Source organism: Coenobita brevimanus, chromosome 95, assembly GCF_032717465.1.
Source record: "Coenobita brevimanus isolate Jiangsu-jjx chromosome 95, ASM3271746v2, whole genome shotgun sequence".
Lineage (NCBI taxonomy): Eukaryota > Metazoa > Arthropoda > Malacostraca > Decapoda > Coenobitidae > Coenobita > Coenobita brevimanus.
Window position 1 is genome coordinate 27,607,906 of NC_137048.1, and position 17,563 is coordinate 27,625,468.

At 41.3% G+C, this 17,563-nt stretch overlaps 1 protein-coding gene across 1 annotated transcript; it reads left to right on the plus strand.

Moving 5' to 3' along the window:
* The first annotated feature begins 941 nt into the window (after positions 1 to 941).
* Naa35 (N-alpha-acetyltransferase 35) lies at positions 942 to 16,752 on the plus strand. Its single transcript, XM_080282868.1, has 14 exons — positions 942 to 1,003; positions 3,658 to 3,731; positions 5,650 to 5,795; positions 6,260 to 6,483; positions 6,877 to 7,057; positions 9,861 to 10,068; positions 10,266 to 10,447; positions 10,921 to 11,109; positions 12,130 to 12,270; positions 12,424 to 12,602; positions 13,493 to 13,703; positions 13,941 to 14,111; positions 15,144 to 15,236; positions 16,615 to 16,752. The coding sequence occupies exons 1-14, from the start codon at positions 945 to 947 to the stop codon at positions 16,750 to 16,752; spliced, it is 2,196 nt and encodes a 731-aa protein (XP_080138994.1). The 5' UTR covers positions 942 to 944.
* The last annotated feature ends 811 nt before the right edge of the window (positions 16,753 to 17,563 follow it).

Below are 17,563 nucleotides of genomic sequence, written 5' to 3' on the forward strand. Positions count from 1 at the left end.
CTGCCCTTGAGGGTGTAACAATAGCCGTCAACACGGTGTTACCTGGGACTGAATCTTGTTCAGTCCCACCCAAGTTCTGGCGATGGCTGTCCCGCCCGCAAGGTCATTGGCTTTTTCCGGTCACCTGGTGTTGGGGTAGTTGCGGGGAAAAGGGACTCAGGACAGTAGTGTCCCGGTGACCCTCTTGACCTGGGTCACTAGCCCCACCGTTGTGTCCTCCTGCGGTGGTGGTGTGGTAGCGACCCGGTGGTGGGGTGGGGGATGGCGGGGTGGGTGGTCCGGCGGCGGGTATTTTACTAACAGCTAATGTCGTGTTGACTGTCCGTCACTTTACACGGGCTATACGAGTAAGTAGTCTGCAGGGTGGTTACAGACTGCAGTATGGAAGCTGGGAAATAAAATTAACTAATGCATTGATCATGTTGTAGGACATTTTAATATATATTGTTCCAAGATACTGAGTTGCTCCCCCTTGATCTGTACTTTTACGGACTCAGCTGCCTCCTGCGAATTTGGGTAGAGTGAAAACCCCTAGATCTCTCTCACCTCGAAGCCAGGCACTGAAATGCCATCGAAAAAATAGTGGGTCATGTTTATAATATCTGAATAATAGTATATGGAAGTATCTTCTTTGCTCAGCCAGCTTTTCTGGTAGAATCTAAGCGTTATTACACGTGAATTTGCGTCATCTCCGAGGACAGCCCACTTTCAGAGACGAACAGTGACCTCACGAGTCACAGACCTATCCGAATCCTCTAGTTTAGTTACAATTTTATAATTCTGGTAGGCAACTTTCTTTTTAGTCTCAGGATGCTGTTTTTATTAGGTGAGAGTGATGCAGGTTTATATTTAATGAAAATAAGAGGAGTGTGTCACAACTTGAGGAATGAAAATGAAATCGGACACAGTGGGTTATGGAGTAGAGGCCGATGTAAACATTGAAGATGGCAGCGAGCAGCGCCGAGACATCCTTGGAAAGGAATGATTTCGCCCCAACCATAAGGTAAATTTACTTACCTTTGCTATACTTGAATCATAGATCTTACAACTACCGTTCTCTTTAAATGTAGTCACCTTACCAATTCATCTTCTTGAGTGTTCTGGAAACGCACGCTGCTGTGACTGCTGAACATTTGTTAATATATTTACTTCTGTCACAGAAGTAATGTTACTTTTAGGTTTTGCGTCGTAAATGGACCATATTAGTTTGTTCTCCCTTTTCACTGTACGGTGATTGGAACTGAACCAATGAACTGGGAATATTCACAAATATAATTGATGAATAGCAAGACTGTGTATTGATAATGGTTGTAGCCTAATTTACATACATATTTTATGTGTTCATTAGAAATTTACTCGGTCAGTTTTTAGTATCGGTCCCACAACGATTTTTTCATCCAACCTGGGTGGTTCCAGTGGTTTTTGGTGTGATTCGTTCAGTTTTGACCTTCATTTCTATCGGAAATCAGTAGTTTCTGAGATGTGACCCATTTTCTGTTATCACAGAAACTACTGATTTTTGACAGAAACTTAAGTCAACATCATCAACAATCACACCAACAGTCATTGGAAACACCCACATTGGATGTCATTTCAATATTGAAGCTCTGGAAAGAGGGCAGGGTTTGAAGTAAAATAATCCTAACCTAACCTAACCTAGCCTAGCCTAACAGACATAACCTAACTTAACCTAACCAACCTAACCAAACCTAATGTAACCTAATCTAACCTAACCTAATAACCAACCTAACTTAACCAAAAAACCCCCCCCCCAACAAGGTCTAACTTAGCTTACTCCGGAGATGGTGGGTCGGACTCCACTGGCGACTCACCCAGAGATGCTTTTCTTGTTGCAACTGAAGTCGTACGTGACAGTGAGGACACTCCACCCAACTTGAAAAAACACCGTGCTGATGCAGAAAATCGACGGAAGCCTCAGGTTCTTGGTAGAAAGCCTTGAAGATCTCCCAAGGCTTCACCGTACACCCAGTACATGGGAGAGACGTGGCAAGATTGGCTTTTGAATCTGGTAGAGTGTGGGAAACTTCGCTCATTGGCAGAAGGAAATTAAATGTTATTGGTTGATGAAGAGGAAGGGATAGCTGTGATTGGCTTTCATATGTCACGTGATTCCAACTCTGTCAAGTTGGTATAAAACGTTATCAAATGCATATAAAATGGTTTAAAATGTATATAAAAAACTGACAACAATGTAAGAGGGGCTGCTGATGGTAAACATGGCTGCACGGCAGCATGGCCCAGACTCTTGCTGTACTGAAGGAAAAAATCAGTAATCTCATAAAGCATTCATTTCCGAGAGCAACAACATCCTGGTGAGTACAGCAACATGAGGTACATAGGCTGATAGGTAGAATAAGTTCGAGTTTTCTTTGAGACCGATACTGTAGTTTGACCATTTACTCATTGGTTTTATGAAAGTCAAGAATACAAAATTTAATTCAGGTATGCCACTTTATCTTTTGTGATAAAATTCATTTTTTATCTGCATTGATGTTAATGATTAGGCTGATGTTCTTATTACATCATCAGTAATATTCATACCGGTATTTTTTCCCATCTCTTGAGTGCTAATCTGATCTAAATTAACTTCTGCTATTCTCATCATTGTTTTTATGTATTGGTTAGATACGATTTGGTTATTTCAGTATGGTTTGCAGTAAAGTAGGGTGAAGTCTTTACAGTGTACTGGGTCACTGTTATCAGCATTAGGTAAGCAAGAAACCAATATTTGTATGATTTAAGTAGTGTGATGAGAAAGGATGGAACTTTGGGGGATGAAGTGCATGAAAGGGTACAGCAGGGAAGGAAGGTTGTTGGCTCACTGAAAGCGGTGATGAGAAATAGGGAGGTGAGTATGGAAGTTAAGAAGTCACTGCATGATAGTATTGTGATCCCTACCCTGATGTATGGAAGCGAGGCATGGTCCTTGCAAGAGGGGAACAAGTCAAGAGTGAGAGCAGTGGAAATGAGTTACTTGAGTGGAGCATGTGGAGTGACATGGAGGGACAGGTTGACGAATGAAGAAGTGAAGGAACATTGTGGGGTGGATGTGGATGTGGTTGAGAAGATTAGGAGAAATACACTGAGGTGGTTTGGACATGTGGAGAGAATGAAAGATTGACTAAGAGGGTGTATGTAGGTGAGGTGGAGGGAGGGAGAGGGAGGGGTAGACCGAGGATGAGGTGGAGGGAGGGAGTTGAGAGGTATATGAGGGAAAGGGGGGGTGAATTGGGGGGAGGGTAGTCAAATGGTGGGTGACAGAGCGACTTGGAGGCGTTTTGGTTGCGGCCACCCTTTGTGGGATTAGGGCGTCGGGCTATAGATAGATAGATAGATAGAAGTTTTGAAATATAGCTACAGTATATCTTGCATCAAATATGGGGGTGTCTGAGCTTATATTTTAGTTCTTTCCAAATTATGAGTTAGGAGACCTCTATCTATCTATCTATCTATCTATTGCCAGACGCCTCAATCCCGTTTGGGGTGGCCACAAACAAATTGCCTCCAAGTCGCCCTGTCCCCCGCCATTTCACTGCCCTGCTCCCAACTCACACCCCCCTCTCTCATATACCTGCTATTCGAATTTGCTAATCTGAGTTTTTTTTTTTTTTTTTTTTTTTTTCTCTCTCTCTCCAGCACAATGCCTCCCAGACCTGAAGTCACCTATAACTGGGTGAACATTACCTCAGAATTCTTCCATGCTACCAAAGGTGATAGTTATTTTCTGTTAAATATACATTGTGTAATGCTTGCATCAGTTGTGTTGATATAGTGCTTTGTAAAACCTGTATTTTTATTTTGAATAGATTTGTATAATATTGATTTTTAGAAATAATCAGTGGTCATTTATTACAAACTAATTAAATTTCAGCTTCAGCTCATAATCAGTTTTTTTTTTTTTTTTTTTTTTTTTTTTAAATGTACACCATCCACTCACTCGATGTAGTGCTACTCTTGGGTGTCTGCCCTATTCTCTCCTTCCTTCTTTCCTTACTTCCTCTTCTGTCTTTCTTTACTTCATTCTTTCCTCATCCTTCTGCCCATGGATTACTTTACACTCCCTCTTTTGTCTTTCTTTCCTTCATTCTTTCTTGTTCCTTGTGCCCATGGATGACTTTACACTCCCTCTTTTGTCTTTCTTTCCTTCATTCTTTCCTGTTCCTTGTGCCTGTGGGTGACTACACTGAGTGGCAAGCTGAATGGTTTCCTGTACACCAGGAAACTATTTACTGGACTGGGTGGTAACCATATAACCAAATTGTGGTGCCTTGTGGTTTAGTGGGTAACTGCGGGGCTCCAGTTGGATTGAGCCGTGAAGGTTTATATCGAAGGGGCGGTTGGGGTTTATTGCTCATGTAATGCCACTGAGGGATGAGTGAGGCAGGCCACTCTCATCTTAAATGTCAGCACCAACTTGCCTAGCCCCGGGCTCCAACGCTTCTTGTGGGGCAACATACGATTGGATGATGGATGGATGGATAAACAAATTCGAGGGGGATAATCTATTTGGTAGGTAGGTGGGGACACCCACCATCCACTCACTCAATGTAGTGCTGCTCTCGGGTGTCTGCCCTGTCCTCTCCTCCATCCTTGTTTCCTTGTGATTTTACACTCCCTCTTCTGTCTTTCATTCCTTCATTCTTTCCTCTCCCTTCTGCCTGTGGGTGACTCTACACTGAGTGACAAGCCAAATGGTTTCCTGTACACCAAGAAACCATTTACTATGCTGGGTGGTAACCACATAACCAAAGTTTGGCGCCTGGTGGTTTAGTGGGTAATTATTGTGCTCCAGTCGGATTGAACCAATGAAGGTTTATATCCAAGGGGTGATTGGGGTTTATTGCTCATGTAATGCCACTCAGGGATGAGTGAGGCTGGTCACCCTCATCTTAAATGTCAGGACCAACTGCCTAGCCCGGGGCTTCTACACTCCTCATGGGGCAACGTAGGATTGGATGATGGATGGATGGATGGATGGATATTCTCTTTGTCTTTTCTGTCATAAAAGCTTCATTTATGCTTAGTAAATAAGGAGAGAGGGGTACTCATTAGTTCCTAGCGTTGTCTGCTATTGTATATACCCGGTACAGTAAAACTAACCTCACCTAACCTAATCAGGCCCTTCCCCCCCACACAAAAAAGTGCCTGCATATGGGCTGAAACTGAAATAGTATCCACAAAATTCCCTGCTTCTTGTTAGCTGGACTTTGTGTGTTGTTGATGGAGCTGATGATTATCATCATTATCTTTAGGTAATGGATGTAGATGTGATAGGATGCATTAGAAGAAACACATTGAGGTGGTTTGGCCATGTGGAGAGGATGGAGAGTGAGAAACTGATGAGGAGAGTGTATGTGAATGAGGTGTAAGGGGGTGGAGGGAGGGGGAGGCTAAGGATGACATGGAGGGATGGAGTGGAGAGTTATATGAGAGAGAGGGGGTTTGAGCTGGGAGCAAGGCAGTGAAATGGCAAGGGATAGGGCGACATGGAGGCAATTTGTTTGTGGCTTTCCCTTATAGGATTAAGGCATCTGGCAATAGATAGATAAATATATCTTTAGATAAGTAAGGAAATATTGGTAACTAATAACTAAACTGTGGTATACTAAGAGTTGTCTTGTTTGGCAGATCTGCAGTTAGGCGAGCTTCTGCATGATGATATATTTGGGCTTTTTGAAGCCATGTCAGCAATTGAGATGATGGATCCAAAAATGGATGCAGGTATGATGTGCAACAGAGGCAAGAAGGTTCTCAACTTTGATCAGGCTGTCAAGGTAAGTACTGTCTTGCCACATGTGAAGATATTGTATGTGTGATCAAGAAAGAAATTGCAAGATCCCTCTGTTCAGTGACACGGATTTTATTTAAGGGGCTTTGGTGATTTTGTAACTCTACCCTTATTATTTAGTAATAGCTACATTCCCCACATTGCATCTTCTCTTCCTAGTGTATGTACCTGATGCAGTTTATGTTAATAATACAGTGGTATAAATGATATTCAAGAGACTCAGTGTATGATATGCAAAATAAAATGCTAAAGAAGATGTGTAACAAAGCTTATGTCTACTAGAGTGCAGCTTGTGGACCTGAGCAAAATATCCTAGTTTCAGCGTTTGTGTGTGTGGCATTGCGTAGTACCATAAGTAAAAAATCAGACCGATGACAAATTACTGTACTTTGGTTAGTGACGTACAGATACAGATGGCAATGATGATGATTTACTTATTTTGTCCAACAGGCTGGAGCACTAAAGCTGAATAACCTAACAATGGAGGAGCTTGTAGGCATTATGGATTCAATGTTGGCCTGCCTAGTGACCTGGCTGGAGGGACACTCAGCTGCCCAGACAATCCTTACCTGCCTGTACCTCCACAAACCTCTCAGCATCGAGGACAGAGCACTCAGAGCATTTTCCATCCAAACACTGAAACTCATCGCCATCATAAATAACGTAGTTCACAGGTACAGTGTCATGTAATATATACCGTGAGTTCATTTAACAGTGCTGCTGTAAAGCAACTTGAAAGTGGTTGTGGAGCTGGCAGTTCCACTGCATTTAGATGAACAAACATACCTCCAAAACAGGAAAGAGATGGTCAGCTGCAGTACAGGCCGTCCATACACAAATCAAGGATGCATGCAGGCAGAGTACCATACTTTTTTAATGAATAACTTTGAGACTAAGCCTGCTTCAGACTGGGTTGTGGAGCTCAAAAAAACATAACATAGAATATCTGTCTTCAAAAAGCTTTGTATTTAATTCTTAGTAAAGTGAAAGTAAATGTTAATTCATTCGCAGTATAATTCTGTAAGAAATAACTTTAAGGATGAATTTTCTGTGCTTTTTACTTTTAGTGCTGGAGTGTTTGAAGAGGAGGACTTCCAGCCAGCACTGTATGGGTATGGAGTTTGTTCAGAAGTGTCAGAGGTGCGAGCTGGCGGCATGATGAGGGAGGTGGAGGAAGAGCTGCAGCGTGCTGTGAAGGCCACCAGGAACAGACAGGGGGAACCGTGGGACCCAAAGATGCAAAAACAGGTCAGTCATTCCCTGTGAAGAACCTGTTTCTTGAAATGGAGATGTGCTGAATGTCTCCTCCAAGGTTGTATTTAGACGTGTTTTCATCTTTTTATGCTGTATACACATACCCCTATATCTGGCAGTGTTGTGTACCTGCGGGAGTGTTCGGTCAGCGAGTATGCCGGATGTTGAAGCAATTTTCACATATGATATTGTACTGAAGAAAAGCCAGAGATGAGTTCTAGACCCAAACCCAAACTTTCATTTACCTTAGGGTACTCAGTTAATAGAGACGGACACAGAAACACTGTAGGTAATGTTATTATACTCATAAACAATGCTATTGCTAAAAGATGGCACATTGAACATCACATGCAGGAGGGTAGGGTCGTGGGACATGTGTTGTTGAGATGCTTCAGGGCAACTAAACTACCAGGCAGGCAGCTGGCAGTGCACCAAGGTCTTTTTTTTTTTTTTTTTTTTTTTTTTTTTTTTTAATGTGCTCGACTCTGGGCATGGGCTTCACAGCCTGCTCCCAAGGCCCAGTAGTCCTCCTACATACCATACACCTCTACATGTCACCACTTCGACGCTAACACCCACCGTCCATATTGAATACATGCTAGGGCTGTCTCATACAGGACTGGTGTATTGTTATTAGCGGGGGTATTTTTATGGCATGTTGGCGTGTCTTCTGGCAGATCAATAAAGCCTGATTTAATGAAATTCAAATCCTTAAACTGTTCCCTGCCCCAGTGGGGATTTGAACCTGGGTCCGTTAGGACCGCAGGCCACCTCTCTGCCGATTGAGGGAGACATGCCGGGGTGGGGAAGAGGGGGACAGGGAAAGAGACAGGAAAGCCAAACAGCCCTGCTACCCTCCCCCTTTAGTCTCACTCACTCACTACTCTCACACACACACACACACTCACACACACACACACTCACACACACACACACACAGGAGACAAGCAGGGGTGAGGGAGGGTGGAGGGATGGAGAGGGAGAGAACCAGGGGTGGGGGAGGGCAGGGGGACAGGGAAGGAGACATGCCTGGCAGTGCTGAGTGTAGTGATGGATGGAAAAGGGACAGGGAAGAGGAGAAGAGAGGGGATGGAGAGAAGATGGGAGGACCGGGAGAGCCTCATTTCAAACCTAGGGAAAGGTGGGGTGTCCAACTAACAAGGTGACGGATATTCAAATTGTTCAGATTGTGGGAATTTTCCACTGTTTCACGTGTTCAGTCTAGCGAAGCGCCAGTTATCGATGTGCTGGATATCAGGGTATGGGTGTATTTTATGTGAAAGATTATATGAGCACTAGCCCTTATACAGTCAAGTTGCCTATGACGCATGCTTCTATGGCACGGTTTTCTATGACACGACAAGGTGCCAGACCACCCAAAAGCGAACCACATGCATAAAATACCTATGGCATGGGCAAGGCAAAGTTTGAAATGCGCGGGCAAATTTCACTGGCTGCACGCTCCCCTGTTTGTAAACAAAGAAGATGGCGACCACTTCAGCTCCATACTACACGTGCTCCAACTGTGAACTTTTTTCTCTCTTATGAGGAGGTTAAACTTCACATAATTCATTTTGTTAAGTAATGAAACATTAAAGATTTTTTGGGTACTGTGATCGGTTTATAGGTTTGTTCCTAAAACCGCTATGTACGGTTTAGTGATGAAGCACCTCTCTCAGGGCTAAGACGAAGTATAATGCCTCCCATCATCACCGTCACGTATATAAGAATGATTATTAATGTGTTAAATGTGAGTTTTGTTGACACTTGAGCATACAGACTTTATCAAATAAACTTCTTCAGTCAGTGTTTGACCAGGCAGCCTCTGCTATCTTTAATGTTTTGGTCGGTCAGTTGATCTGTGTCTACTTGGTCAAGCTTTTTTTTGCTCGATCTGCAGTGAATGGTATTGCCCAAGTAGACCCAAGGCTGATCTCCCCCCCTTTCTCTGTGCCTAATTGTTATGTGTAACACGTGCATTGACTGATTGCTTGATTGTGTGCGTGTGTAAAGTAGGGAAAAATGGGGAAAAGTGGAGTGAAATGGGGAACTTTGGGTGAATGTCCAGAACCAAATTCCAATTTTCCCATAGGTTTAGTTATTTGTATGGCACGGTTTTCTGTGGTATGGACATTGTCCAAAACCAGTTAGCCGTGCCATAGGCCTATGGAATTTGGCAGTCATAACCATCTCCAGTAGAGGAGTTGCATTGAGGAATATGCTAGTAAGTAAACAAAGACAACAGTCTTCTGGTACTCATGTTTATTATTGACATTTTGGTTAATGTTGTACCTTTTACTGTAATGTGATATTCAGTGGCTCAGTCTTAGAAATCTGACGGCAGATAGCCCCAGGTAGGTGCACTGTGCAAACTTGCTCAATTTGCAGAACTACAAGGTTCATTCCACTTACACACTCCAGTATAGAAACAGATATCATTCAAATCTCATCTGTTAAGTCAAGATACTGGAGGTTATTATTCCATCATATTGAGATCGTCACTGCTTCAATATTTTTATATACATTGTAATCTTGTAGTGCAACCAGGGGTGTATATTATTCTCTTACCTTGAACTGTTCTGGACTGTTACCCTGGCCTCAAGCTCCTACGTTTGAAGGGCATAATTTAAGATTAGCTTAACCATCATTATTGCTGTGTATGGGGATCCGTGCCCTTGTTTCTTTCACACATATGGTATGTTCATGGATGCAGTCCAGAAGTTCTGATTTCCCTTAGCTATATCTGTCCTTTTTCTTTGACAACTGATGATTCATGAACTGGTATTTTTTTTCACAGCATGAGGATGCAGTTGCGCTTTTCTCCCGAATCCGTTTTATGCGACTCTTTTACGCTGCATTGGCTGCCATCATGAGGAGAGAAGCAGTGTCCATTCCTGAGGCTGAGCGATGTCTGGCCTCATGTACAGAACTGGTGTGCATCATGCAGAACACTATTGGTCGGGGCTTAAGACCCAAACAACCAAAGGATGAAGAAGGAAACAAAGGTAAACAAGTACACACTCGTGTAGGAGATAATTAACTTTTGAAATGCTAGCATATGGGTTATATGAAGCACCTAAATGTTGTTCTTGTGACCCAAGGCTCCTCCCAACATAAGCATGGTGGATTGCAACCTATCCACTTTCCTGTATAAATGTCCATAGGTTACTACTTAAGTATATTTCTCTCTGTTGTTTCCTAGTTGACTACCCTGTGATTATGGGGTTTGAGCCACTGGTGAACCAGCGTCTCTTGCCCCCGACCTTCCCCCGCTATACCCGTCTTCGCACCCGCAAGGAGGCTATGCACTACCTGGAGGAGATGGTTACCCGCCTCAGACACATAACCAAGATCACACACTGCACCACTTTCCACTCGGCCCTGGTTAGTAGGCAGGAAAAAAGTAATATTCTCTGGTTTTTAGGTTTATTTGTGTTAGAGTTAGGCGTACTTATTCCTGTTTAGCCTCTTCATTGACATTTTATTACATTAATAATAACCCAGCTACACAACATTATTAAACTTATAGGAGGTTTCTGGTAGTGAAGGGGTTAATGAGTGCTAACTCCATCAGTTAACAATAAAATCATCAAAGTAGAGAAAAAAGACATTCCTGGGGTGAAGAGGTAACGGACCCCAACAGCTGGGAGATATCTTACTTGTGGTACATAAAATTCATCTGAAGAAAGATGTTCCTGATCTGTAGGGGTTAATAATGAAACTACTTTAATTGAGGAGGAACTGTATTAACTTGAAAGTGTAGAATATCTATGTACCCTTTAGTTTATTATTTTATTTATTTATTTACATATTGTTTTGCAATACATCTCATAACAATTTGTGCGTTTTGCCCGTAGGAATTTATTGAGCAATTCTCCGAGACCCGTCCTTGTGTACTGTCTCGGTCTCTGGCGCAAGTCCTGTATCTGGGTGGTGACAAGCTGTGGGGAGGACAGTGCATGGCTGAGGCACTGAGGGAGGCAGCACGAGGCTTCATATGTCCCCCGGCTCTTTTACCCAAAGCGCCAGTCATGAATAATCAACAGGTAACTTGGAGAAAGTGTGCCTGTTGGAGAAAAAGTAGATTGTGGAAAATAAAATATATTCCTGTTAGCCAAGGATGGTTCTTTGAACTTTGAATTCGAGGAAAGGTTAAAGAAGGCTAATCAGGCAATGGGAATGCTTAAAAATATTTGGAACAATAACAATTTCTCTGTGCATATAAAAATCAAACTTTATAAGGTAATGGTTAGGAGTATCTTAATTTATGGACACGAGTCTTGGTACAGCACAGTGACTATGGAAAATAAATTCTTGGTGTTTGAAAATAAAGCACTTAGAAGAATATTAGGAGTTAAGTGGTGGGAAAGGATACCAAATAGTAGAATTAGAGAAATAACGGGAGTGCAGCCGATCGATGAATATGTTAGATTCTCACGATGGAAGTGGCTAGGACATGTGTACAGGAGACAGGGAATAGTACGAGGTACACCAGGGTGGGTGGCACTTGGTAGGAGAGGTAGAGGAAGGCCAAAAGAGACGTGGGTGAGGACAATGAGACGGGAAGCAGGAGATGAGTGTTGGGGAGATCTTGAGGAGTTAGCACAAGATAGGATGTGGTGGTGTGAGTTCATCGAGGCCCTATGCATCCCCGAGGGTGCCACAGGAAATGATTGATAACAGGGAAATTATTTACTACACTGGATGGTATAATTTAGCCAACAGGTTGTATACCCGGTGGTTTAGTGGATTAAATTGCTCTATGTGGATGTGGCCTTTGTTACTTTTATTAGGGCTGATAACTTTTTTAAATTTTGTACTTTATTGGTACAGTATTCTAGTGGCCTAAGATGCCAGTCAGGCTTTGAGCATATTAGTTTGAACCCCCAGGAGGTGGGTAGTGGTTGTGCCGTTATGGAAAGTCAGCAGGAGCATATTCCAGTCATTTACCCTTATATGCTGTGGACTGTGGTTGCCATATTCCTTGCATGAAGTAATGCGAGATTGATTGTTACTTTTTTTTTTTTTTTATGTCCTAGTTATGAAAATCTGATCACCATTCCCAGGCAAAGGAATATGTGGATTCCTTCTTCAACCGGTGTGTGCGACCGTTTGAGCAGCTGGTGCAAACATGTGGACACAACCGGGCACGACAGCGAGATAAAGTTGCTCACCTTCTCGAGGAGTTTGCGATGTTACAAGATGAGGTAAGAGAGTGTAGTTTTATGTTCTTATTTTTAGTTGACTTAATCCCATCATTATGCTATTTATTTATTATTTTTTATTTTATTTTATTTATTTATTTTTTTTTTGGTACCTAAAGACAGTCCATTTTACTTTATTTATTTTTATAATTGCAGGCTGATAAAGTTGATGCATACTTACACAATGTCCTGCTGAAGAGTGACCAGCCGCGGCCACATTTGGCGTACCTTGGCACTTGGGTCCTCTACCACACCCTCAGACTCATGATCAAGTACCTCCTGACTGGCTTCACGCTGGAACTCTATGCTGTACATGAATACCACTATGTATACTGGTAAGCAGTACAGTATTGTTTGCAGCAAGTCCCCATTGTAAGTTGTCTTTTTTATAGCATTTATTTGTTATGTTTATATGAAGCTAGAGAACGTGGTGAATGTTTTTGGCGTATCTGATAGAGCCAGGATTCCAGGGGCTTGAATGATGAGTGAATGGAAGCCTGGCCCATTGGATTGGGCAAATTTGGGCTGTCTGGACATTACTACTCCTCACCCTGCCCTAGGATGGGAAGGGAGGTCCGGATGATAATGATGTTGATGACTTGTTTTTCGACGTTCATTTTAGGTCTTCCTGTTCAATACCCAGAAACTCAGCTGTGATCATGGAAGAGTTTATTCGAAATTTCATTGCTTGTAGCTGTACTTTGTCCATCTTAACATGATAGAGATTTCCATATTGTTTGCAGTTTGTTTTCAGTAGGTCAGTGGCAGAATAAGATAATATACAGTAGTACTTCCCTAGCACTTCTTGACTAGCACCATATTCAATTGTTAATCTCTATTTATAGCTAAGCAGTTATGATGGAGAGGTGGCAGTTTAAGGTTTGCTTAAAGTGGACAGCTTACTGTAAAGAATATGAATAATGGAGGAACTGGACCATAAATGTACATTAACTTTACCACATGAGTTTTTCTATAGTTAAAATCACCATTTGGAGTGACATCTTCCCTAGGTTCAGTCTTTAAGAATTGACAATAGGTTTTTTGATCATGTAATGCCAGTCAGGGAAGTAGACTGGTTATCTCCTCTGACATGTACTGGATTATGGCAGTTCAACCTCAGACTCCTGTGCCTTGAAGTGGGTAAATTGACATTGGCTATTATCATTATAATATAAGGATCTTCAGCTGTATATGTACGGTAATATGTCACTTCCTTGCATTTCAGGTACCTGTATGAGTTTGTGTATGTGTGGCTTGTGAGTGCACTCTCGAGGGCTGATGCTATGCTGCTGGAACAAGATGGATACGACACCAATGTAAGGAAGAGTGGACGATCCTCTAAAAACCGAAACAGAAACAGAAAAAAGCATCGTCCATATGGTAAAGAAATTACATACAACCAGGCTCTTCAGCATCTATGTGGAGGATACTATAAGGTACAGCAGGACAGTTACAATCTTTGTTTTTTTTTGTCTGTCTGAGTAGGTTACTCACAGGCACCTGTACTTCTGATAAAGCAACACAGGATTGTATGGTGATTGTATGGATAGTTGGATTATGTATGATGGCAGGTAGTTAAAGAACCTAATGATTATAGTGATGTTATTCATGGTAGCTAATTATGTTGTGATGCTCCTAGTCTTGATCTCTGAGTCCTCCCGTCTTTCTGTCAGGCAATGCTGGGTCTGCGGGAGGCTGGGAAGGTGAAGCTGCCAATCCAGGAGTTTGACAGTGAGCAGGTGAGGTATGAGCACCGGTTCCTGCCCTTCAGTGTGGTTATGACGCCACCACCAGTTCACTACGACCAGTTCCTCTCCATGACTGACCTTTCAAACTTCCCACAGGTGTGTTCCCTGATTTAGTTACCAAATTAACCCCCTAAGGCCAGTTATACCTTTTAATTTTGTTCTTGGTATCTCCTGATAATTTTATTCAGCTCAGGAAAGATTTTTTTAATGAGAGGTTACAAGTAGTCATGATGTCCCCCATCAATAACAGGTTGTGTAAAGTTGTGTAAAATTGTCTGGTAGCAGCAAGAATAAATATAAACAGATATCACTAGGATTCAAATGGTTAAAGGATTGACTGTTACCTATTTCCATTCTTATACCAGACAACCCCTGTTGTAGGTAGCTGTTTTTTTTTTTTTTTTTTTTTTTTCCCTTACTCTTTGCTGTTAGATCCTTAATAAAATTTTGAAAAATTGCATCACTCTAAAGCATCTCTCTATGCTGACTATATCCTCTGGAGCTGTGAACAAGGAATATAAATTGTCTTTGTAGTGAAGTGTGTAAGCTGTTTTTCAGGTACACTGAGGTATATCATGTACTAAGCAGATCAGAGATTAAATTTTGTTCTAGCTTCATCTTTACTGTTCATCATACTAGGGAATGAATTTGAATACTTCAAGTGAAGTCTCATGGGGAGTTATTCATATCCCTTACAGTAATTCTTTCAGTCTGGTGAGGTGTTTTGTGAAATGTTTTGTCAGTTTATTCTTCCTACTCCTCGATGATTTTATTCTGCTTTGGGTGACCTGTTGTAGTGAAGAGGGAAACGAGGGCAGTATCCAACCTCTCCAGTTTGAAAAGTGTTCTTAGAACTTAGTAAAATTAACTTGGGATAGCAAGAATATAATGAAAACTGTCACCATACTAAAGGAGTTGATGGATCAGAGAACTTTACTTTGACCATCCATTAAAAAAAAAAAAAAAAAAAAAAAAAAAAAAAAAATGCATGGATTTGTTGGCAGTGTTTTGTTAGCTGTGTATTACTACATTACTCCATTCCTCTGAAAAATGGCATACAGTATATGCAGTAACGATGGAGAAATTCAACTAATTATTAATATTTATTTTTACCATGCTCCAAAACAGCCAGTCTCTCCTGCCACACTCTACCATGATGCAAGAAACCACTTCTTTAAAGCTCGCACTCTTCTAGAAACAATACATACACCAACCACAGAGGTAAGTAATAGATGGTGGGGTTAGAAACAGTCATCATTAATCCCTTCAGCTTTTTAATATCTTATATTTTATTCTGGCTAATGCCAGATGATTCTGTTCTCCATTCAAGAGATGTCTTTGGGCTGAAGGATTTAACAGCACTTTATATCTGGTGGCCACCTTCCTTCTGTGTTGCAACTTTTTGTTCTGCACATTTCCATGTTTCCATCTTTATTTACTGTATCGTAGTACAGTATTCCACATTCTATATTCTCTTATCCCTTAATTACATATATATATATATATATATATATATATATTAACGGGTGACTTTACACTCTCTCTTCTGTCTTTCTTTCCTTCATTCATTCCGCTTCCTTCAGCCTGTGGGTCTCTACACTGAGTGACAGGCCTAATGGTTTCCTGTGCACCAGGAAACCATGTACTATGCTGGGTGGTAACCATTTAACCAAATTTTGGCACCTGGTGGTTTAGTGGGTAATTATTGCGCTCCAGTCAGATTGAGCTGGTGAAGGTTTATATCCAAGGGGTGGTTGAGGTTGATTGGTCATGTAATGCCACTCAGGGATGAGTGAGTCTGGTCACTCTCATCTTAAATGTCGGGACCAACTGCCTAGCCCCGGGCTCCTACGCTCCTCGTGAGGCGATGTGGGATTGGATGATGGATGGATGGATGGCTGAATATATATATATATATATATATATATATATATATATGTTCTCAGTCTGTATCCCTTTTTCAAACACTGTCCCTATACTCTTACCTAGATTCCATTTTGAATTTAGTTGTTCATACACTACAGTACAATAACAGATTCTTTTAGAGGAAGCTGTATGCTAAGGCACTGTTTTAGTCCAGGAGTTGGTAGCTGAATATTTATCCTTACTATAAAACCTTGTAGATATGTAGGGTGATTTATGTATGATGTAGCTAAGTGATTTAGACTGCAGTACCCTGGCTTTGAGTCCATCCACACCTTGGGCCCTCCTTACCACCAAAGAGCAAATAAAGAATTTTTGCCACTTCTGTTCCAAATTGGTACTATATTTTCATCTTCAGTGTTCTTACATTCACTTTATTTAGGCTAGTGAACTGTTATTTTATTAATTATCTTTATAGCAGTGACTTTCTAGGTGCACAGTTTCAAGCATTTGGAACTAATACATTTTTAATTACAGTACTTTAAATTTCGTAAGCTCCTTTGTTATGTTGATTAGTTAAATGGCATTGCTTTCCATCACCATCATCATCCAGTTCTTTATTAGCTATTTCATGAGGAGCATCTGTTCTGTGTAATGGCAAGGTATAGGATTTGTGCCACTAGTGGATTTGGAATGATGTAATATTTTAGATTACTAAACATTTAATGTATTTCAGATGCAGCAGCTCCTGAAAGTCGTGAAAACGAACTTCGTGGTGATGAAGCTTTTGGAAGGTGGGCACAAGGCAGATGACCCCACCCGCCCCCAGTTTGATTTCACCACCCACCCGTGTTTCCCCATCATCAAGATTTAGCAGAAGGCGAACCGGAAGAGGTCGCCCAAAGATCTCCTCCCGATCAACGAGCTTGAGGAAGGTAGATAGATCGCTGGGGTAGACTGAAAATGACCACTTTCAAGAACAACTACCATAGGCCAAAGAAATTTTAATCTATGGCATTATTTTTCAGATGGAGAATGCACACTGGTACAATATATTCTCACAATGATGGCTTTGGTAAATGTCTTTAATAGGATCAGATTTATCACTGGTTGAGGAGTTTCATAAATATCCTTCATCAATCGGTAGCAGATGGTAGAGAATTCCGGATATATGATTATGAAGCTTTATGTGTTGTGCAGTTATTTACATGCATCATAGTTATTATATCACAGTAAAGGGAGTGATGCTAACTTCAGAAAATGATCAGGATATGAGTATGATTTATAGAATGTCAGAAATATATCTGTTAGTAATTTGAGCACAAGTGTAGGGACATTAATGGTATGGAAATCGTGAATCTCCATTGTTGGATACCAAGAAAATGTTGAATATTCCAATATACATCTCCTGTGGTATTGCTTGAATAAAGCAAAGACACAGTATATATCCAGTAGAGCCACTGAAGAGTATGATTGCTGTGAATTAAAAAGCCTGTACTGTGATTCTGTATTATCCCAGTTGATAGCTTATGAACACTAACATGATCAAAGGTTACTAATATGCACAGTAGTGAATAACAGTCAAGTGTAGCTACTGCACTGGAACTTCAAAAGTGTGATGGGGAAAAAAAGATTGCACAAAGTTGGTGTGTATCTGTCAAAGTAAAGGAATAACAGAAGATATA